At 43.4% G+C, this 23,000-nt stretch overlaps 1 protein-coding gene across 1 annotated transcript in view; it reads right to left on the bottom strand.

Annotated features, from left to right (window-relative positions):
* Nucleotides 1–23,000, bottom strand: part of spred1 (sprouty related EVH1 domain containing 1) — a 30,450-nt gene that overhangs the window by 4,901 nt on the left and 2,549 nt on the right. The window contains exons 2-4 of the mRNA XM_046062898.1: nt 13,232–13,502; nt 7,824–7,992; nt 3,844–3,890 (exon numbers count right to left, since the gene is read on the bottom strand). Coding sequence (XP_045918854.1) covers nt 3,844–3,890; nt 7,824–7,992; nt 13,232–13,502 — 487 coding nt within the window. The remainder of the gene's footprint in view (nt 1–3,843; nt 3,891–7,823; nt 7,993–13,231; nt 13,503–23,000) is intronic.

Here is a 23,000-nt window from a genome sequence, read left to right as displayed (position 1 = left end):
TTTCCTTTGCCCCCCCCCCCCCCCCGGCCGCCTGCCTGCCTGCTTGCCCCCCCCCCAGACTGCTAACACGTGGTGTGTGTCTTTGCTCCTTCTTTGCCTCCAAACATACCAAGTGGTGATCCAGAGCGTCTGCATGGGAATGTCATGAATAGGAGACAGTGGAGGGAGAGAAGAGAAAGAACAGAACAGGAAAAAATGACTTTGTGTTGTATTCGTGTGTGTGTGTGTGTGTGTGTGTGTGTGTGTGTGTGTGTGTGTGTGTGTGTGTGTGTGTGTGTGAGTGTGTGAGTGTGTGAGTGAGTGAGTGAGTGAGTGAGTGAGTGAGTGAGTGAGTGAGTGAGTGAGTGAGAGAGCGCGAGAGAAAGGGAGAAAGAGAGTGAGAGGCCAAAGAGTCTGCTGAGGGAATGTCATAAACCAGCTCCAGCTGGAGAAATGCAGCACGGAACTTAAAAAGCCAGATGACAGCTGTGTGTGTGTATGTGAGAGAAAGAAAGAAAGAAAGAAAGCGAGGGGTGGGGGGGGGGGGGGGGGGGGGGAAATGGGAAACAGACTTGGGCTTCCTTTTAAAGCGCTTGCCTAAGCCCCACCATTCAAAGGCATGCGTGGGGGCCAATCTGGAGCCGAGTTGACCCTAGAGATGTGGCTGGGTTTGGGAGGAGAGGAGTGGGAGGGAGACGAAGGATGGAGGTGGTGTGGAGCCAGGGGCAACCTGGCTCCACACCAACATCAGGGATCCATGCACTTCTGCAGTGCATGCAAGGCACAGGGGCTCAGGACAGGGAAAGCTGGGGTCGGCCCCCATACTGCAAACCTACAGAACATGCTGGATCTCTCCATTAGACAGAGAAAAGAACGGAGAAGAATGTGCACGTTCAGACATTTGATCACACTAAATGGTTTGTCTGTTTATGTGTTTCTCACACTCTAGAAATACGTCTCTGCTTAAATGAGGCGAATCACGAGCAGTGCTCATCTCTGTGACTTGTTAACTCAAAAAAAAAAAGAAGTACAGCCAACTTCAAGGCTACTCCCCATGTGTCAAATGGTTTGACATTTTGTGAAATACGCTTATTAGCTTTGTTGCAGAGGGTTAGATAGGAAGATTGAAGCCACACTAATGTCTGTAGGCTAAATAGGAAGCTACAGCCAGCAGCTGGTTAGCTTAAGACCGGAAACAGAGGGACTCTGCCCTAAGGTAACAAGCACACCTACAAGCACCTCTAACGCTCACTAATTAACATGTCATATACAGTTTCTTGTTTGTTTAATCAAAGTATAAAAAGTGGTGGTTGCTTTGTCCAGCCAAAAAATATGCCCACACCTAACCTCCCAAAAACCAGAACATGTCATTTTAATTGTTTGGCTTTTGTGCTAATTAAATCAAATTGGTATACATGTGGTGATTAGTGAGTTTTAAAAGTGCCGGTAGGCCGGATTTTTTTAACCTTTGGACAGAACAGAAAGTTTACAGTAATTATGCTAAGCTAACGGGCTGCAGGCTGCAGTTTCATAGTTGAGAGAGACATAGCAGAGTGGTATCAATCTTCTCATCCAAGTCTCTCTCAACAAAGCTAATAAAACTATTCGTTTAAACCGCTCTTCTTCATTACTCCAACGTGCTTTATAGAGCACTATTGAAACACACCAAACCAGTCTACTGAACCGGTCTGTGGGTGAGGCTGTAAATGTCAACTGGCCAACAAAACCTCTGTGTACTAAACTGATAAGAGAAAACTTCCTGCCAGTTCTAAATTAGATGCGGATGTTTTCCTGTGGCATTCGAAAGAAACACATTTTACTTTGTACCAGCGGAAGGACTGTGGAGGTACGGCAAAATTCCTGGCAGTGGGTCATCACAGCTGAGCAGGGTGTTGTGCAACAATTTTTTTTTTTTTTTATGGGTAAAATATTCTGCATGTGCATATAGTGTGTGCGTGTGTTTCTGAGTGAGAGGAAGAATGTGGTAAGCTTGTGAAGGGCATACAAGTGGGTGCTGAGCCTCAGTGGGCAGGATGTGGGTGGAGAAGACCGCCGTGAACGCATGTACATTCACACACACACAGAAAATTCTAAGATTAAGAGTTATTTTTAGAGATGTCTGAATTTAATCAAAGAAGGCTTGGGGATGACCTCCCGTACTGATGAGACACTGGTTTCTGCTTTTTCCAACAAGGTCAAGGCTACTCGGGACTGATCTCCTGCTTCTAAAGGGGCCCGTCAATAACACAAACTAAATACCTGAATTAGAATTCTTTTAGACACCACATTCCTCCCTCAGTCTGTGTATTTTTTTAGAGACCATATTGTACCAGGTTATATGTACGGGCTGTGTTGTGACTTTATGAGTATAAAGAAACATAGCTAATATCCCACCTTGTTGTGTAATGGTATTTGCTAGTTCTCTGGCTGCAGCACTTGCCACTGGTTCCCTTCTCTTCCTCTGTAGCCCAGGTCTCCGACCGCAACATTCGGATGCCAAATCACCATGGTGACACCCTCGGTGGCTCACTCGCTGAACCTTGTGAACACCCCCTTCTAACCCCCCTCCCACTGCACAACCCCCACCCCCTCCACCCGCTGCCTAGCAACAGTGGTGCCATTGGATTTCCTGTATGTTCAGGCTTATTCCTTAAAGAGGAACTTCGCCACAGGAACGCAGCTCTCCCTCCTTCACTGTTCATATAGTATACAACATACAGGACCAGCAAGATGCTAGCAAGGTCAAAGGTGATAACTAGCCTCTGACAAGTCCAGTGAACTCACAGCTTAAAAACAAACTCATAGGTGGTACAGTGTGATGTCAAAGATGAGATCGTAAGGACAGCTTGTTGGACTAGTGGGGCATTTTCAATAAACAAGAGTCAAAATGCACCCGAAATAAATCCTTTTTGAGCTGTACATTTGTGTACACCACAAACTACAGAGTAAAAAATGACCAGAGTTGAATCTATTACCTCTCTGGCACAGTGTCAATGCTAATTAATAATATGTTTCACAAAAATAGCACCTATTGCAGGACTGTTGTTTGTATTGGATGGTTTCTGCATCTCTAAGTATGCATTACACGAACTGGCCGTCCTCACACAAAGGTGTCTTTTCACCTACTTTGCAATCAGAAGTGGAAAAGATGACTGACGTTCCTGTTACAGGCCTGATATCTAAAACAAATGAACATGGGTGTGTAGACTATAAGACTATATATAGTCTACAGTCTCTATATCTATCTACAGTATCCATCTATCTATCTATCCACACACTTATCAGTTTTCAGCCTGTCAACAAAAACAGGCCCAGCTCACAAAGAAACACATTCAGTTTGGAGAACATTGAAATCACAGAGCATTTTCACCAAGCTACCTTTCAACAACCAGCTCCTGAGGCACTGACTAGTTATTATAACAGCATCAATTGTAACAAGAGTGACAGCTACCTAGTTAGATTGATAGAGACGGCTAAGCCTGCTCTAGCACATTCGCTGGCCAACACCCAGCTTCACCTCAGGGTCTGGCTGGTACTGGTTAAACACCTGTAAATCTCCGAGAACAACTGTTAGAAAACAAAGGCAGGTGTCAGCGCCTGGGTGGGACACATCAGGGCTAGAACATATGGCTCAGGTTCTAGCTATGACCTGCCTCCAATTTAATAGCAAGGGAGAGTTCTGTGATAAATCTAACCTTGTAAAAACCTACAGGTAGTTGCACTTGTACATTACATAACCATGTGAAAGTACTGTGAAAAATGCTTATAGCATAAACAAACATGTACTCATGTGCACGCACACAACACACAATTTCTTCAAGCTAAAGCTCTTAGGCAGAACCTCTCAGCTTTAATCTCACTCACCGGAGGTCCATCCTCGGGAATATCCCCTTCCCCAATCGACCGACAACCTGGAAGAGAGAAGAAAGAACCCAGATGGGAGAAAGATTAGGGCCCTGACTTGATCATTTTATACACTCAAACCAATAGTCATTGTTACAGTTAAGCGACTAAAAGCTTACAACAGTAAAATACTAAGAGCGCACAATCCATGGATCATCATTCTCTATGGCAATAAAACCTCCTCCCACAGTAACTAATGGTATTATCAACATGTAGCATCAGGTTATTGTACATTACAAAACTTGTATAATAGCACATACACATAGCACACTGTTTAGTTTCTTTGATAGCTACATTTGATTAACAAATACAAGGAAGGACTTGGTCTGGGAACTTTACCACTAGGGGCAAAATCTTGTGGAACAACAGTGAAATCGTGTACCAGACTTGTCCACTTCCTTGTAATATTTAGAAAACATAGCTAAATTTTTAAGAACATATATAATTTATACTGTATTCATGAAACTATTTTACTCTCAGTGGATGACACCTCCTCTACAAAGCATGTTTGAGCTAAAACAGAACGCTGATTCTTGTCAGGCCAGAATAGGACAAGCCTTCTGCTTTCCTCTGACTGCAGCCTAATGGGGAAATGAAAGCTGCTTTGTGTCAGTGGGGCACACAGAAGTTAATGAAATATGCATGTCAAGAATAATGTAACCCCGACCTTGGCTAAAACGCCATGTGCCATTTCCGCATCCAATCCAAAACACCTCTGCTGATGCTGGAGTCAGAGCTTATGTTTCAGGTATTAGGCTGACCATGTTACAGCTTTTCATTACCACAGAGAATGAAACTGTGGATGGTGTAACCCGATGAAAGACACTAATGTTACTGATATTTTAACACAAAGTGCTGTTTTGTTAAACCCTTTTCTGCTAATAAAGCAGGGTGACATTTTTCACATTGAGAGCACCATTGGTTAAGAGATAATACTGTTGCCCAGTATTGTAGTATTATTGTCCTTAATGAAAAAAACTACCCAGAAGTACTACTTAAACACTATATAAGATTTTAAAAATGAATCTGAAGTAGTAACAATGTACTGCTGACAATTTTAATTGTGTCCGTACGTTTCAACAATGCAAAATCACTCATTAATTGTGGAAGTTCTTACGTGCAAGAAGTTTGGCTTAAATGAAAGCTTGTCAGCAAAGCATGAGGCTACGCAGACCAATAAAATCTCGAGGTTTGTATTTGATTTTTGAAAAATAAAAAGGGAGTGAAAAACTTGTGCTGCTTTCAAGATACTCGTATCAAAACGATATCAAGCAGCATCACAACGTCAGTAAAACTATCCTGGCATGCGATACCTACCGAGCTTTATGTATAACATAGGAGTTGCTGTCATTTGTTTCAATCTTGCATTAATGGTCTTATTAATGGAACTTAAAGCTAGACATCCAACAACAAAAGTGAAGAAAATTTACACAATTATGTGTATATGAATTCATACATGCAACCACTTTGCTACACAGTAGTGACAACAAAAATAATCTGGGAAACAGATATTCTTTACACTTTTAATGATGCTGAAATGGTATCAGTTTAGGTCAGTAAACTATTAAGCTATTAAGACTAAACTAAAACTACTATTTACTATAATTATCATTGAAACTAGTACTGTACACACAATACTAGTGCATGTCTGATTAGAGCCAACCTTGCACTTGATTTTCAAGCAGCAGCAGCCAGAATAATCATGACAAAAGAGAACTTTGTTAAAGAAACTTAAGAGAAGAGAAAACAGTTGAGGCTACGGTCTTGGCAATGTTGCAGAAAACAGGGATTAAACCATTTCCATTGAGAAGAAGGGGAAACTGTTTGTACCTGGGGCATCGAGAGGTTCTTTTTAAAACTTAGGTTAACTTAATTAGGATCACCGAGGCCTCATTTGAAGCACTGAGGCATCAGTTAGTCTGTCTGCATTCGGGGGGGGGGGGGGGGGGGGGGGGGGGGGGTGTTACAGCAAAACATGGCCATGGCAGTGCTATATCTGCCCCAAAGAGGACAGAAGAATTCACTAAGCTTGTGTTAGACCCAGTCTGTCCACTGGTCTGAATCACAAAGGTGTGTGTGTGTGTGTGTGTGTGTGCGCATTTCACTACAGAGAATGAGGCTTCCTGCAGCACGACTCTGGCAGTGCTGGGCCGCGAAGCTGCCTGAGCCATGTGCCCGGCATTGCCATGGCAACAGAGGACTGTAAGACTGATACCAACACACACGTGCGCACACATACACACGGGCAAAACATATTCTCTCTCGCTCTCTTCTCTCTCGCTCTCCCCCCCCCACACACACTCACTCACTCACTCACGCTGCAGTCCAGCAGCAGAACGATGCAACAGGAATACAGAAGAACCTGCTTGCCTGCCTGCGCTGAAGAGAGAGGTATTACACAACACCGGCAGAATACAGAAAGATGCCAGGAGAGAAAGGAGAGCAGGGGAAGGGGGGAGAGAGAGAGAGAGAGAGAGGGAGCGTACTGGGGAGACGAAACTCACCATCACCTGCTCTAGCTGACATTCACAAAGAGTTGAAGCATTTACTAGGAGACAGAAGCTGCACAGCCTCTGGGGTAAAAGTGAGGGGAATGTGTTTAATCACACAGAACGGGTATCAGAGATGCTCAACTTTTCTTCCCTAAGCACCTTGTTGTGTGAACTGGGGCTGCAACTAACTGTTACTTTCATTATCAGATTATTTTCTCTCAGAAAATAGTAAAAAATAAAACACTTATCATGGGATTGTGCCAGAGGCCAATGAGTGCTCTTCACGTGGCTTATAGTCTAACTAGCTAACTAGCCCTTACTTCTGATATGGCATTGTCATCTCCTCATTGATATGTTATGTTTATAGCAATCCACGATTCTTTGTTCTCAATCTTCAACTGGCATTGGCAGGCAGAGCTATTTGCAAAGCCCACCCATACATTTTTTGTCCATGATTACCTTTTACCTAGACAATGTGTGGACTGTGCCCAGGAAGTTCAAATCTCAGATAAACAATTGTGGGCAAGAAGCGACTGATGCCTAGCAGCGATAAGCCTTTTACGATATGTTCTGCTGAGCCTCCTCTATGCTCCCCAGAGTTCCCAGGTCTAGAGTAAAGGAGATTATAGCTCCATAGCCAGCCAGCCTCTTGTGTAACACGGGGCTGGGTGGCAGATTGCTGAGCTGGCGATTCTCCTGCTAATTGGATGACTTTGCAACCTCTGGCACTGTACTGAAAATAATGCTTATATGGATCCAAAGCTGTTAACTAAACTCAGCCATTCAACTCCAGTGTAATATCTAGTTTAGCTTTTTTAGGCCACACTGAACACAGACAGACTAGACTAGCCAGTCCTCAAACTTACTTACCAAGTTTGAGCAGCACAAAACCCGCACCTTGTCAAGTTTCTTCTCACTAAAGCTCTGCCCCTGTCTCAGGTTGCCATCCCTTCTTCTGTCCCAACTCCAGCCCCGCTCTTTCTTACCAACCCCCCTCCTCTGTCCTATATCACCCACTGTCTGGGCACAGCCTTGCCCTACCAGTCTCTACAGGAAGTTGAGAGTTTATCTGGGCAGCTGGCGCTGATAAGATAGCACAGGAGGGGTCATGCTTGGGTGAGTGAGCAGGTAGCAGTGGGGGAAATCATCAACGCTAATCAACGCTATGAATCTCTCCTAGAACAGATGCTAGGTCAGCCATTACAAGCCAAAGACAAACAGGCAGGAATACAGGCTGCAGAAACCAGCTAACAATGCATGTTCATACACATATACCCGTATTATTTTACACGTGTTGGATAGCTGCCAACACACACAGTATACTGCAACCCCTCAGGTTTGTTTGGAGGGAATTCCAAACAAAACCGGTGCTTTGTTGATAGGGTTCTAAACTCTAAAAACACACACATGCAGCTACCATCAACTACCCACCAACCCACAGACACCCACCTTGGTTGATATCCTCGATGGCCCGACGTATGCCCCGGTCAAAGGCACGGGCGTCGGCGGGGCTCTGGAAAGTCAGTCCAAACTTTTTGTCGTTGATCCTCCAGTGGTGGAAGATGGGGTTGACCTTGTTGTATATTAGGTCTTTCTGCAGGACACACTCCAGCACCACCTGACAACACACACACACATACACGAGGCATATTAGCACTCGACAACATTGCAGTTACATTTGGTCGAGCTAAAGTTGCTAGTATGCAGACTGGAAACTGCATCATTTGGAGATTTTAAAGATTTGGCGATGGAACTCACTAGGGAACATGCACGTAAATCCTTCATCTTGCTCCTCACCCTAAGCCTTTCAAATGTGTCACATTTAATCATTCCACAGTAACATGAGCAAGAGGCCTGCATCACACACACAAGTTCATAGTTTCTAAAATAGAAATAGAAAATGCCAACAAACAAAAATCATCCTAAACGAAATCATTTCACATGCTTCTTTGGATAATTTGTAAAACACATTCTAAATGGTGGGGTTTTCATTTCAGATGATGATAAAGCTGGAGAGCAGTGGTGGTGGCAGAAGAAGGGGGGTTGAGTATGTTTTGGAGCCAGGCAGCCCAAGTGTGTGGCAGAGAGAGACTGTGTTTCCAAAGCCTATTATTAATCAGGGCTACTGGGCCGCCTCCCGGCCTTCCTCTAGGCAGATTAAATGAAATGAGAGACGGCCATTACAGTCTTTGAGGGTTTTTTTTCCTTCTTACAGACGTGCACGAGAGGTGGCTTTATGTGGTGTGAATGTGTGAGCGTGTGCATTGGCGAGCTGCGTGAGAGAATGTGCGAGTGCAGGAGCCGGTGTGATGAAAAGTTCAGTGACCCAAGCACCACACTGTGCATCTTTGCAGTGCAAACGCCTTGTCGGAGGATAATGCTCACGAACCAATACTCGACAACTGAAAGCAGATGGCACCGTTTCCCCGTCGATCTGGACATGCAGTCAACATGCACGCTTTAAGGGGCTGATATGGGGCAGCTGTGTGAGAGGTTGATGACATGTGATATGTGTGTCAGAGAGGGCGCACACAGGTCTACATTTCATTGTGAATGTCTGAGTGAGATACTTTTTTTTTTGTTGTTGTTTTTTTTTTTTGCACACACTCTGTAGCAAGTCCTTTTTCTGCATGCGGAAGATCGCACAATATCTGCCCTCGTGTCACTGTTGCGAACATGCTTCCCCAAGAAATGGAGGGTCAAAGGTTCAGCCTGTGTGATTACCCAGAGCCAGTGGATGAGGGGAGGGAAGACGAGAGGGATGGATGTGAGGAGGATACGGTGGCAAGGAAAAAAGAGGCGGCGGCGGGGTGGGGGTGTGCCTTTGGGGCTGATTGTGGAGGCGAGACTGAATGGAGCCGGAGCAGGAAAGGTGAGCGCACAGCGAGGCCAACAGAGGAGGAAGTATCACAGTTGCATGGAAGGACGATACTTAACACCGCATTCCACGCTGTGTTCAGAGAAAAGAGAGGAGGGAGGAGCCACCCTGACAGAAAAAAAATAAAAGAGACTGAAACGGAATAGACGCTGGAGATGTTAGAGGAGGAGAGGGACGGAGGCTGAGACAGGCAGAGGTGAGACGTGCAGAGAGTAGTGAAGAGATAGCATAGAGAGAGCGGAAATGGGGGAAGATAGAGACGTATACACAAGAAACCAAGAGGGAGAAATCAGGCGACAATGTATGAACACTGCTTTTGCCCCTTTAGAATTGTAATTACCTATAATCACTTCCAATAACAATGCTTGGAATATAGATACAGAAGCATGAAAGATGGTATGCAATAATATTTAAGCACTGACTTTTGAAGGCTTGGTAAGAGGCATTGGTTAAAGTTGAGACCAGTTTTCCCCCTCACCCAAGACTTACAGGTAAAAAAAAATTAAAACAACTAGCAAGGATGAGTCAAAACCAAATCAAACGACAAGGTTAAAAAGAAGAAATAAACAACTGTATCAAGCGGGACTTTGTCCTAAGAAAGCGCTTAGAGTAAGACTGGACTACACCGCATTCACAGCTGCATCAATCACTGGGATTCAAAGACTACGAACAACAGGATGCGAGGTGAGAGCTAAGCCAAGAGATTTCTCATAATCCGAGAGCCAGTATGGTAAGTAATCATCAACCAATCAGCTCTGTAGTTTTTTAAGAGTGTCAGAGAATAAGAGTGAAGGGGAGCGAGGGAGAGAGAGAGGCAGGGCGGCAAGGAGGAGAGTGATTGGTAGCTATATGGAGAGCCAGCTGAGTCATCACCAGTACACTCTGTGCCGCATCACTGCGCTTATAGACAGATCCCCTCCACCTCTTCCGTCTATCTGGCTCCACCTCTGTTTCCTGCTCTTTGACCACACACACACACACACACACACACACACACACACACACACACCTCTCTTTCCCTGATTCATCTCATATCTCATGCACCACAATTACCTCATTTCTACCAGCCAAAATCGTGCCTTTGTGATTTCAAAATAACTGCATCTCTGATCTGTTTTCCTCTGTCTAGCTCAGGTTCCTGTCAGGGATAGGGTGGGGGGAGGGGGTGTCATTGTTTTTTCCTTTTCTGTCCATTTCTGGCTGAATTAAAAACACTGAAATTATATCCCTTAAGATGACAAAGAAATACATCTAAATCGCGGAACTGCATTTTCCTTTTTTGTGTTTTTTAGATAAAACAAATCAAACAGTCTTTCAAACATTTAGGAGCTCGTCCCTAGGCCTCCTTTTTCTGTTTCCAACATCCCTCATACAACATAATTATGGTCTTTCATTTACTTCTGAAATCAAAACACTGATGTTACTGTTTTAGACAACACTGTGGAGACATGTACTGATATTGCCCTGCATTTTTGTTTTTTCGACTGGCAGACATCTTATGTGGTTTTGTCTGTTGCTGTTGTTTTCATGGACATCACTCTGCCTCTCCTCTTCTGATGCCCCCAGACTGTCGGTGGCACCATGGCACTGGGTGGCATCCCGACAGACCTACATATGGCTGGGTGTTTGTTGTGGTGGCTGGGGGTGGACTCTGGCGGTGATAGGGGTGTTTTACCACATCCCAGAAGAGTTGCCGGGGTCTCTGAGCCATGTCTATACCCTGTCTGAACAACAGCATTCCCGGCACACCCTTTCCTGTGCCACACACACACACGCTTGGATAGCAACACACAAAAGCACAAACACGGCGTAAACACACAACACACATAAAATGTGTTTAGTCAAAGAAGATAAAAAAAAGGTGATTTAGACGCCCTGCTGTAACAAGCCTCTAATGGTGGATGCCAGACTCTGTACATTATGGTGGCCTTGTGGGTCTCCTGACAGTTTTCTCTCCCAAACACACAGATTTACACTCTCATTACCACAGACCAGGATTATTCTTGTACATCTACTGGATCTGCTTTACATCTACAACACAGAATGAGTCTGTGGCAAGAAGCTTGTGAGCTTTACAGCAACTCCAGCAAAAGCCATAATACTACAGAAACAGAGGAGACAGGATGACCATGCAGTTTGCTGGTTATGTGTTTGTATGTGTACATGTTCCATATGGTGCCAAAAACGTGTGTAAAAATTTAAATAAAAAGTCAAAGTGGAGCATGGCAGGTGAGGTCTATCTTCTTTTTTTTTTTGCTGTGTAGGATATCTCGCTATCTCTAAATGTAGCCCTGTACTGGTTTTACTGCACCTACTGACAAACTGTGGTTGTAAAGGATAACTATTTGTTGATGAGACAGAAATATAATTTTCTTTTCTTTTTTATTTTGTTGAATTTAAAATCTACCAAAAGAAAGTCCATTGACCCTTGACTCTGCCCATCGTTGATAGCGATATGCTATTATACTGTGTGGCTGCAGACCCAGCTGCACCCATGTCAAAATACAGTGCCTACAAAGATTTTCGAAAGAAAACCTTCAATGCATTATCGTATGGTAATTGCTCAGTTTGTAGACTTTCAAATATTTTACACTAGAGCTGAAACTAGTCGTTAATTTATCGATTAGCTGTTTGACAGAAAATTTATCAACAGCTATTTTAATAATGAATTGTTAGTTTTGACAAATTTTTCAAGCAAATTTCCTCAAATGTGAAGATGAATAAATATCTTGTTGAATATTTTCAACTCAAGCGAGAAATTCGCATGACGCTGAGTCGCGATAGCCTATCAACGTTGAGATTGTCTGTACGTCACCGACAGCTTCAGAGCGTTGTGTGAAGAGGGCCAGGCTTCACTCGAGCTTCTCAGCAGCTAGATTCCATGCACATCCGGTTCCAGTGTTGTTTGGGTCATTTGGCACTACTTCATATTTATCAAAAAAAACCGGACAAAACGGGACATTGCATGGAGAAAAGAAAGCGAGGAGGTTGAACTACCTGTGAGGTCAGAAAACATGTGTATGTAACTTTATTCTAGCTACTGTTGTACTTTACTGTGACCAAGTTAGCATAGCATAGCCCTGATCGATCCAAAAAAAAAACATTTTAGAAGTTGTTGTCCTGCTGTCTTGCTAATAGACATGACAAAGCATGAATTCATATGTTTAACAAATCTGCATCATATTGTAGTTATTTCGGCATCAGTTTGATCCGTTTATTGCAATTTAATCATAGCAAAATGTTTCCTTTGGGTTCATACAGCTGTAGTAATGGCGAGTTGTGTTTATTCGCGTTATCGCGTTGTGTGTGAACACTCCAGGGATGTCCACCGATAAAACCCACGTGAGGAAAGCATTGTGCGGATTAAATTCGCGTTTGGTCTGAATGCACAGTTAGAATAACCAGAGACATATTTTTCTGGCTTAATTTACTGAGACATACAGTCTTTACATTACACATCTAAAAAGAGGAAATGCTAATAAAGAAAATGGGCAACTACTCGTGTACTCATGGAAAACCAGAATGAGTGTGAATTTCCAGCCCATATTCCATCATCCAGGGTCCCTCTCTCTTGCTCTTTGTGCATTTCCCACATCCCTCATCCCACATTCTTTGCTCCTGAGTAATCTGCCCTTCTCCCTGATGATATCATCATGCATCACAGCGTCACGCAGTTCGCTCCTATTTTCAGATACCTGCGCCATGGAGGAAAGCCAAACAACCACTTCCTGTGTGAGTGTGAGTGTGTGAGAGTGAGACAGAGCGAGGGGAGTCTGGTGAAAGGGGGGCTCAGGGTGATCTTATCCAAGAGAATGCACGATCTCTGCATTTGCGCACCTGAGTGTGCATGTAAGAGAAGGAGTGACTAAATAACAGAGAAAGTAAACGCATCAATCTTAATCTGAGTGTATGCAACATAGCATAACCAAATACATTAAAAATAGGCTGTTTTAACATTATGAGCTAGAGATTCCCTTACCAATTTGTCCTTGAGCCTCTCGCCCTTGATGTGGAATTCCACAGCGGTGGGGCTGGGACTAGGGCTAGGGCTGGGGCTGGGACTGGGGCTACAGGGGCTGAGGTTGCTGCTGCTTCCTCCGCTGCCTCCACTGTGGGTGCTGCTGCTGTCCTCCGCCCGGCTGACCTTATAGACAGTGACACAACTAAGGCCTCCGCCCCCCAGGGGAAGCCACCCACCGCTGGAGTCATCCCGAGTCATGACCACTGCTCTCACACGTGCATAACTGTCACTGTGGAGGAGGAAGGGAGGAAGACAAGGAGTGTGGAAGGAAGAAGAAGAGAGGGAAAGAGCAAAAAAAACCAAACAATGCTTTTAGTGAACATAATCAGTAGTAATAAGCAGTTTAAACTTTTCCTAGAGGATCTTTTCTTGTGACCTTTTATATCACTTTGATTACAAAAACATCATCAAAAGTAGACATGAAATATCAGACCACATAATACAGCTGAACCGCAGCATAAACAAATCGCAGTACAGTACATGTGCGTGGAACGCTATACAAACAAACAGATAAGATAAAGCCAGGAGAGAGGTCTAAAATGTCTACATCACATTTGTCCTACAATTTGAGCACTTAAACAAAGTTCACCTCAACCAGAAGCTCTTACAAGCAACAAAACTAAAGACAGAATGTGATGAAGCAAAGTCAAGAATTCAATTTTGGATTCAATGTATGTTTTGGTTTTAGCGCATGATATAACAGACTACTGGCTACGATTTCTCAAGTCTGAAGCCGTCGGTGTATGGTTAACCCCCGGCCAGAGGGTGACTGACCATGTGGCCAAGTTCAGGCTCTGCCCACTGGGGATTTACAACCTTTCCCCTAAAGCAGGTGGTTTCAAACCAGACAACTAATAAACAGGGGCTCCAACTCACATCAACCTCTTTGAATTATGACGTAATACAAAGTAAGGCAGTGGTCTATAATACATAACATTAGTTTTACATAACAGAAGTTTATACACAGCTGACATGAGACGGTATGTACAAAAATGCATAAAACTTCACTCCCCCCCCTCCAGACATACAGCAACATAAACGCATGCATCGTCATTCAAATGTCAAACAGTCACAAACGGGAAAAAGGCTGACCAATCAAAATCTAAAAGTCTGTACTGAAGAAAGGGAACATGTCTACGACAATATCACAACCAAATGGATTGTACTTTGCTACATTGGTCCGAGTGACTCAGTAGACTGCATCACACCATACTTTGATTCTGACTATAACTGTATAGTAAATTATACATCATAATTTTACATCACTCATTCTATTTTTTTCACCCACACCCTTTTGCCTCTCTGTCCCTTTACTTGGAATCAGATGTTTCCCTGATTAGATAACAGAGTGCACTGGGCCACCGGAAATGACAAAGGTCAGGATGTGCTGAGGGCAGCATTTTGCAGAAACTCCTAGTAAGATATTAAAGACAGGGGAAGATCTGAGAGCTGACAGAAACAGGTAAAGCAAGTAAAGAATATGACCGCCGGATGTCTTCCGGTGACATATTGCTCTCTGGCTGACGTCCGGGTTGACCAATAAGGATGACATCACAGGGTCCCACACATTTGGTAAAGATTTTCTTCTCTGAAAGTGATTAAGGGAGGGAAATGCCACTAACTGACAACATGTAATATATTACACAGTTAACAAGTAGCTGCTGGTGCTCGACAAGAAGAATTGTTGCGTCCTTCCCCCTTACTTGCTCCCCCTCTCTAAATCGTGGCCTACTCAATAAGGCTAACCTTTGGCCTCCCGCCTTCCACACCCTTGGCAAATGGCAGTGCCCAGGTTTTTGGTTAGTAATTAATCTAAGAGCCACTGAGCATTAAATCTGAAGCCATTCGTTTCTTCATGTGAAAGCTTTGATATCCTGGCACCTGGTAATAGTTGACTAAAGTTCCACTCAAAGGATTGATGAGCATGATAAATACGAGCAACTCAAAAAATAAACAAACCGACAAAACAGACTTAAATCCGGCTAATTCTGGTCTGTTCAGAGAGAGAGACACACACACACACACACCAGCCTTTTCCAGACAAATTTACTTTAGCAATTTCTGCATAAATTACTTTATAGCAAGTTTCAGCTCATTGTTTAGCTGTCGGGCAACTTTACTATTTTGGTTCCCTCAGACATAGCTGGCAGCTGTTTTCAGCAACAACAAAAAAAAAAGAAAAGCCCACTGTACACTATCTGCTCATCACCAAACAGCAGACAGACACAGTTAGTGACTAACCGGTGAACATAGTGGAGAATTTAGCAGCTATAGAGCCTGATATTTACCTCACGAGTGGGTAGAGACTAACTACAGAGCTAAAAGAATATGAATATTGGACTTACATTCATCAGGTGGACAGAAACACGACTCCAAATGAAAGCTAACGTTGCGCCATAACTGCTGGATGTAAATATAAGCAACTTTTTGCTAAGAACTTTGCCATATTAAATTAAAAGGTGATATGTCAATGATGTGTAAACGACTTCTTTCTGCCTATGCCAACTGGCAACAAGAATCCGTTATCCCATTAATCCTTTCGTCAGACCAAATGGCTATCAAATCCTTCAACGATATTAAATTTGGTAGAGCTGTGCACACTCTGTTGATGCCTTGCCAATCTGTCTTTATTCTCAGCAAGCCTCGTCAGTCACAGGGCAAACAAAAGTGGAAAACATTGGAAGTCTTTTACTTGTTATTATAACCATCATAATTCCAAGGGCATTTTCAAATATCATGTTGTGATTTTTTTCCTGCCACATAATGACTAAACTGATCCAAAAATAAGTAAATATTCTGCCAATCTCATAAATATGAGCAGATAATAACAAATAGTAGGGATGGACAATAACAGATCCAGAATTTACAAACATTATGAATCTCCTAAATGTTCTCATATCAACTGTCAGTTTTCTCTCTAATGCGCTGTCCCAGAGCTTAAACTGTAACTGGTCGTGGGAGGCTAACACAAAAACACAACCAACTTCCCCCTTGCAGCCTCCTTTTCTGGTTGCGCCTCATAGCAGTGCCGCAGAAGAAGGCTAATGCATAAACTTACATGAGAACCCCTGCCACAGCAGAAAAAAAGCTTTTTTTAGCAGTATAACGGGCAGTAAAAGAGGGAAATACTGCTGCTGTTACACCCCTCTACGGCCCCCAATAAAGGATGTGGGTGATGGGTGCAGGAGCGGCTGTCAGTCAGGCAGGGGTCCCTGGGGTGAACAGAAGGCAGGCGGTGGTGTCGCTCAGCCATGACCAGGGCACAATGACCAAGGCCTGACCCTTCAGACCCACCATCACACACATGCCAGCAACCATGACACTCACAGGGAGGGGGGCTGGACCCAGAGAGGAAGTTAAGTGGACTGTGCATACGTGCATTTTTGCATCTAGCTCAAAACACCCAAGTCAACTTTGTTTTAGGTCATGGTTTAGTCATGGTCAATAATTAAAATCAATCACCACAGTACACTTCTGAAACCTGCAGACCAACAACGAAACTCAACTCAACCAAGAACAAAATCATTTAAACTAAGCTAAAACTAAATCAACTAATTCAAACTAAATCATTCAATCATTCACAAAAAAGGTAATTTTAAAGGTCCCATCGGCTCCTCTTCTTCTCTCGAATATAAAAATCTTTCCTTTCTTTCAGTAAAAACAGTAAGCAAAAAGATATTTGAGCGCAATCTGCTGCAACACACACACACACACACACACACACACGAGAGTAGGATGGTGGAGACAAAAGCCTGGCCTCCACGCCCCTTGCTGGGAGCACACAGTCGACTGGACACACAATTGAGAGCGGAAGCAGATCAGCTGGCCTGGGTTTTTGAGCAAGGGGGAGTGGGGGGGGAGATAGAGAGAAAGGAGCCCCCCCCCCCCCCCCCCCCCCCCCCCCCCCCCCCCACACACACACACACACACACACACACACACACACACCATTCCAAATTATTCCAACTTATTCTGCTGGATGACTGACTTCATTTCCGACCAAAAGCAGGAGAGAAAAACGAAGGGAGGGGTGAGAGTGTAAGAGGACTGCGGGGGGAGGCGGAGGAGGAGGTGGCTGTGGATGGGAACAGGGTGGAGACCAAGGTGACGGTCAATAGCTCCTGCATGCATTTGAATATGGCCTTTTCTATTCATTAAAAAGGATGGGCTAATGCTTTTTATGGCATCTATAAATGCACAATAAGAGAATTAACAGTATCTTACTATTTCAGTCAAAAGAGAGAGCACACAACACCATAACTTAAATTAGAATTCAGCTTCCACTTGAAATAAATTGTAAGAAGATAAGAGACGGCGTGATGAGGGAGCACGTGCAGACCAGGCAGGCCGGGGGCCTCGAGGCCGGCTGCTCCAGTGTATGGCGGAGAAGGGGGATCCTGGGACAACCATTTCCTAAGTTGACAAAGTGGCCGTTTGTCTGCTGCTCCGGCCCATGGCTCACTGGGCTCCAGCATGCCATCATGCTTTGCTCCTGTCTCAGCCTTGGGCTTCCCAACCCAGAGGAGAGTGGTGGAGGGGAGGCGAGGACAGGAGTAGGTGGCAGTGGTGGTGGAGGGGTATTGAAAGAAAGACAGGAGAGGGAGAAGAAGGGAAGGATGAGAAAGAAGGATGAGAAGGAAGAGGAGGAGTGCAGGAGAGGAGAGGAGAGAGAGAAAGGATGTGGCCTGAGCCCTGGGTGCTCGCCAAGTCACCCTCCCTTTCCTCCGCTCCATCTCCCCCTTCTACCCAACCCCTCCCTGGCTGCCTCTCTCTACACAATGGCCGCTTCTCTGCTGAAATTTCACGTTATTGGATCCCGGGCCTGGAGTTTTGTCCTCCCACAATGTCCAGGCAGCGGAGCATGCTGCAGGGGAGACACACTCTGCAAGCTAAAAGCTGGAAAACCATTCCTCCTTTCATTAGCATCAGAAAAGGGGAGAAAAAGTCCCCCTCACCAACCTACCCCTTTTTTTCCATCACCCCCTTTCCTCCCCATCTCTCCCCTGTATCAAAACCGGAGGGAGGCTGTCAAGCTCGGTCAAGCTCCACTAGAACACTTTGGTTTGTAGGACTTCTGAGGAGGGGGGAATCATTAAAATATCATTGGGAAAATAAACACAAGCTACTTATTCCAATCCGATTCTATAGATTATCCTCCAAAAGGAAAGCAATCACTAGGAAAGCAGAGAGGGGAGCGGAAGATGGTGTGAAAATCTACTCTAGGTGTGACTTATTCTCTATACTTACTAAATTATGTGGCTATCTTCAACAGCTGTTTTTATAGACAAAATGCGCTACTTTTACATTTCCTTAAGCTAGCCTTACCTAAAATGCTAGATCTACTTGCCCAAAGATGTACACAGGTTCAAGGTTTGTAGATATAAAGTAGCAGAAAAGTATGCAATATTTGAATTATTTGAATGAAAAAAAAAAAAAAGGTAATCCGGCATAATATTTCCCTCCAAAACATACATCTCGAGTAACAAATGGCAACTGGGTGCTAAAGTTGTAAGAGGATACAGTGGAGCAGTTTTCTTCGCTGCGATCACGCCTCATTGAAGAAATGAATAACATGCAATCTGGGACTCGACCGTCGATTCCAGCAGTGCATCTAATCTGAATGGAGCAAACTAGCTGGCCAATTAGCCACGGTTCAAATCCCCTAAATAACCAGTGGCAAACTCAAGGGCACGGACATACCCAAAACAAACACCAACATGACCCAACATGGATGCAGTGCAAATTATGACATAAGGCCAGAACAAGACACTTTTGAAGGGGCTGTCTGTTGGCCATTAATAAAAGACAATGCCTGCAAGAAACACCAACAGGCAGCCAGCATCGCAAGCCTGCTACATTAGCTGCAGTGAAAACTAAAACGTTGGCTATAGAAAGAGAAGTGAAAGAGAAATTTGCCCTATCTCCTCTCAACACCTCAGGCTGCTGGTGACTCATCTCCCTCACAAGAACATTCAGCTTAGCTACCAACTGACTCAGGGAAAAAAAAATAAATAAAAAATACACAGAACAAGTCTACTCTGCTGCTGCACCACACAGCAAAGCTACACTTCAAATTTACCACCACCCTTTCATAGAAATACCACCTAATATGATGACAAATTAACTGATCATAGTCACTTATGGAAGGATCCGTCACAGACAGCAGTTACTGGGTCAAATTAGCCTGTAGCCCAAATCAAAGATAGACTTACACCAGCAAATGAATGTCAAAACTGCTCACTCATGACAGCGTTTCTAACACTGATTTTCTAACCAACCCCTCTATTACTGGATTGGGCCTGTGACCCCAACAACAATGTTCTAGGTGCCGCTGCGCCGTGGCACTATAAATGAAAAGAATCCCATATGTGTATCAAATGCCAAAAAACTATTCTCAAACATCAATCAAAGCCACATATTGAGATGATCTTAATTTGAACCACAAGCATTTAGAAAATTAAAACCTTGTGCTTGCCATTACCAAAACAAAAAAAAAAGAAAGAAGGAGGAACCACAAATTTGGACTGCTACGGCGTCTCTGGTCTTCTTTGATGTAAGAGTAGTCCCCAGGGACTGAGCGTCTACTCGTCAGTTACTCCGAAACCAAGGGGGAGACGGGAAGCTGAGGGAACAAGGCAGCCATCTAGCTGTGGGAGAAACCATCAATACATCTCAGGAGCAACTTGGGAAGGACAAACCGCCAAACCATGATGATGGCCCATGGATGTAAAGAGAAACTGCTATGACAAGTTGTAAACCATCACAGCATGCCCCGTTTGTGGGAACATCATAACATTATCATCACCATTAGAAACCAACAGATTAGTGCATCTTGAAAATGAATTAGATTCACATTCAAGTAGCTTTTTATTGAATCTCGGTCTTTAAGATTAGGAGGAATCAAAAAAAACAAAACAAAAAATTACTAACCAATAAACGTCTGTTCCAAATTCTAAATATAGCCACTCGACAGAACAAAATCTATCAAAAGTTACTGAGCAGATAAAAATATATGTTCTTACAGGCCTCCAATATTAATTATTTTTGAAAACATAAAGCCATGTTTGCTTAAATTCTCTCATCTGGGATACGGGCCTATCTTTCCCAGAAACACATACACATGCCAAATGTTCCCAGAGAAATAAACACACATAAGTGTGTGCGCACAGACGCACACCCAGAAACCCCTTCCTGTTTTCAAAGTGTTTGGAAACTCAATCAAAGACACAAGGTTTAGGATTTACATCTGTGCCCTTTTATGTCTGTGGCCTCACAGGAAAGAACCATCTCAGCCCAGCTGCAGCAAAGAGCTCGCAACAAGGCCCAGCCTTCATGCTCCCGCATGCAGCACAACTGAAAACAATATCCACAATTCAGACACTTAGTGCTAAAAGCACTTCTTAAAGGCATTGAGATATGGTCTGTGAACATCAGAGGAGCTTCTTGACAAAGAAATAAAGACAAGCCCTGCTATCTGGATGTTGTGATGAAGACACAAACAAAGTGTTTTTTAGTTTAGGCTTCACAGCCTTCATACACAGCATGCGTCCATACCAGGTCTTTGTCTTACGAGTAAGACCATTTATTTGAAATATGTTCTAAATACATTGCTGACATTTACGCCAGTTTATGCTTGCTCCTAAAATACTTGAAGAGGAAATGAAAATTATAAGAGGGAAGTGGCTTGGGTTTAAAATACACAGAATCCAAGCCTAAATCTGGCCATGGGAATGGAACAGTCCACCACTATACAAGGCCTGTTCAGTTTGTTGGCGTGTCTCAGTTACAGACCGTCCAAGCCCTCTAGTTATACAGAGGATCATTGTCATTAATCACACAAACAATATGACAGCTTCTAACAGAACAAGAAGACAGCGGGGTAGAAATGTTCTATATGCAAAATAACTTAGTATTATGCAATTTTTCACATTAAGTAAATAAGGTGAGAGATTTCATGTAAAGACACTTTAATTTCTACTATATATAGATGTATACCTAAATCTAAAATGAGAGCATGCTTAGCAACCAGTAAAGTAAAATGCTGTGTGCCCTTCTGTATATTCATCAAATAATACATGCCAATAGTCTCTGTAAACCACTGTGGTCAGTCACAAGCAACACTTCCCCAAAAGAACGCAGAAGCAAAACCAAAGATGTGTTCAGCTCAGCAGACTTTGTCAAAAGGTAAGCCTATAGCTTAAGACTAGTTCAGCTACTAAAGCTAAGTGTACACGGAGATCACATCTAACAACTGGCAATAACAGCAAATAATACTACCTATAAAAAAGGGTCCAGGAAATTATTTAGCTTAACATAAGGGCCCACAGGATATGGGCAATTACCCAGGCCATAAAGCACTAGCCCTAACAGCTGAAGTAGCTGTCTCCCTTTGTCGTTTCAGGACACGATGGGGGTGGTTTAGGAGGAATGTGTTTGGAAAGCTCTGCAACAGGAATGGGAGTGCAAAACAGCCCTCAGGTGATAAGATCATGACACCCATATTGCAGATAAAATGCTGAGCTGTCAAATCAATCACACAGATAGGAAGAGGACGCAGAGAGAGGAATCACTGAGGATCACCTGACTGGCAACAGACAATACCACAGAACTGCAGGAATCTAAAACAACAAGGCCATTACCCTATACATGTTCAATGGAATATAGAGGCAACAGACCTGAAAATGTGACTCATGTTTCTGTAGGCCCTCATAAACTAAAATCTACAAGATGCCCTGCTTGATTTTTTATTTTCTTATGGTATGGATTGAGGAAAGACAAAGAAGCCTCTCTTTGTCATATTGTATCCTATTGTAAACCTCTAGTTTAGAATCCAGAAATGCAATGTAAAAACAAGCTGTTCACATGTATACAACAAACAAACAAAAAAAAGAATATCTACAGTACACAGATAAAACAGGTGCCAGCACAGTGCACCTCAACAGACTACCGCCTTGGTTGAGATAAATATTTTAGATGAACGTGACATTCAGCAGAGAGGCTGCTTGCACATACTTTCATAAATCTCCCACTTCTCCCAGTATGACCATAGTCTCTGTCTGCAAAATTCACATTAGCCTTTACACCACACCGCTCCACAACGACACGCGTCCCAGAGCAGACGCAATCCAAAATCTGACAAGGCTTTATGTGCTTTCTTGTCATTTTAGCCTTGCGAACATAGTTGCACCAAGGCCAAGTAACATGTTCTCAGCAAAGGGTGTGCTGTGTGTACACCAGCTTGGCTTACCACCTATCATTGAGACCAAACCACTTCAGTACTATCTCTTCACGCATTTTTGGAAAATCTAATGTTTACAATAAAGGCTACAGGGGAACAGAGACATTTTTCCTGAATTACGAAGCATAACATCAAAAGATAACCAGGATTTAAATTAACAATATCCATCTATTAAATGAAAAGGCAGGTTGATGATGTTGTTTTTTAGGATTTAGCAAGTGACTCATCAAAGATCTGAATTTATCTTATAAATGGAAGAGAGCATAATGTCACAATGTAAAAAGGGACACACTGTGAAAAACATTTTGATTATTCATGATGCTAAAAAAACAAGACACAAAATCAGATTTTTGTGAATAGTGTGTCATTAGGAAGGTGAATATTAAGAAGACTCTCTTGAGCAAAAATAAATGGCTCAAGCAATGTTCTGTATTCTGTTCACTCCATTACTATGAATCACACAACAGCCAGAAAGGCGGTGGAATCATA

The sequence above is a fragment of the Micropterus dolomieu genome, linkage group LG11 (assembly GCF_021292245.1).
Source record: "Micropterus dolomieu isolate WLL.071019.BEF.003 ecotype Adirondacks linkage group LG11, ASM2129224v1, whole genome shotgun sequence".
In the NCBI taxonomy this organism is placed as follows: Eukaryota; Metazoa; Chordata; class Actinopteri; order Centrarchiformes; family Centrarchidae; genus Micropterus; species Micropterus dolomieu.
This window is presented reverse-complemented; position numbering and strand designations above follow the sequence as displayed.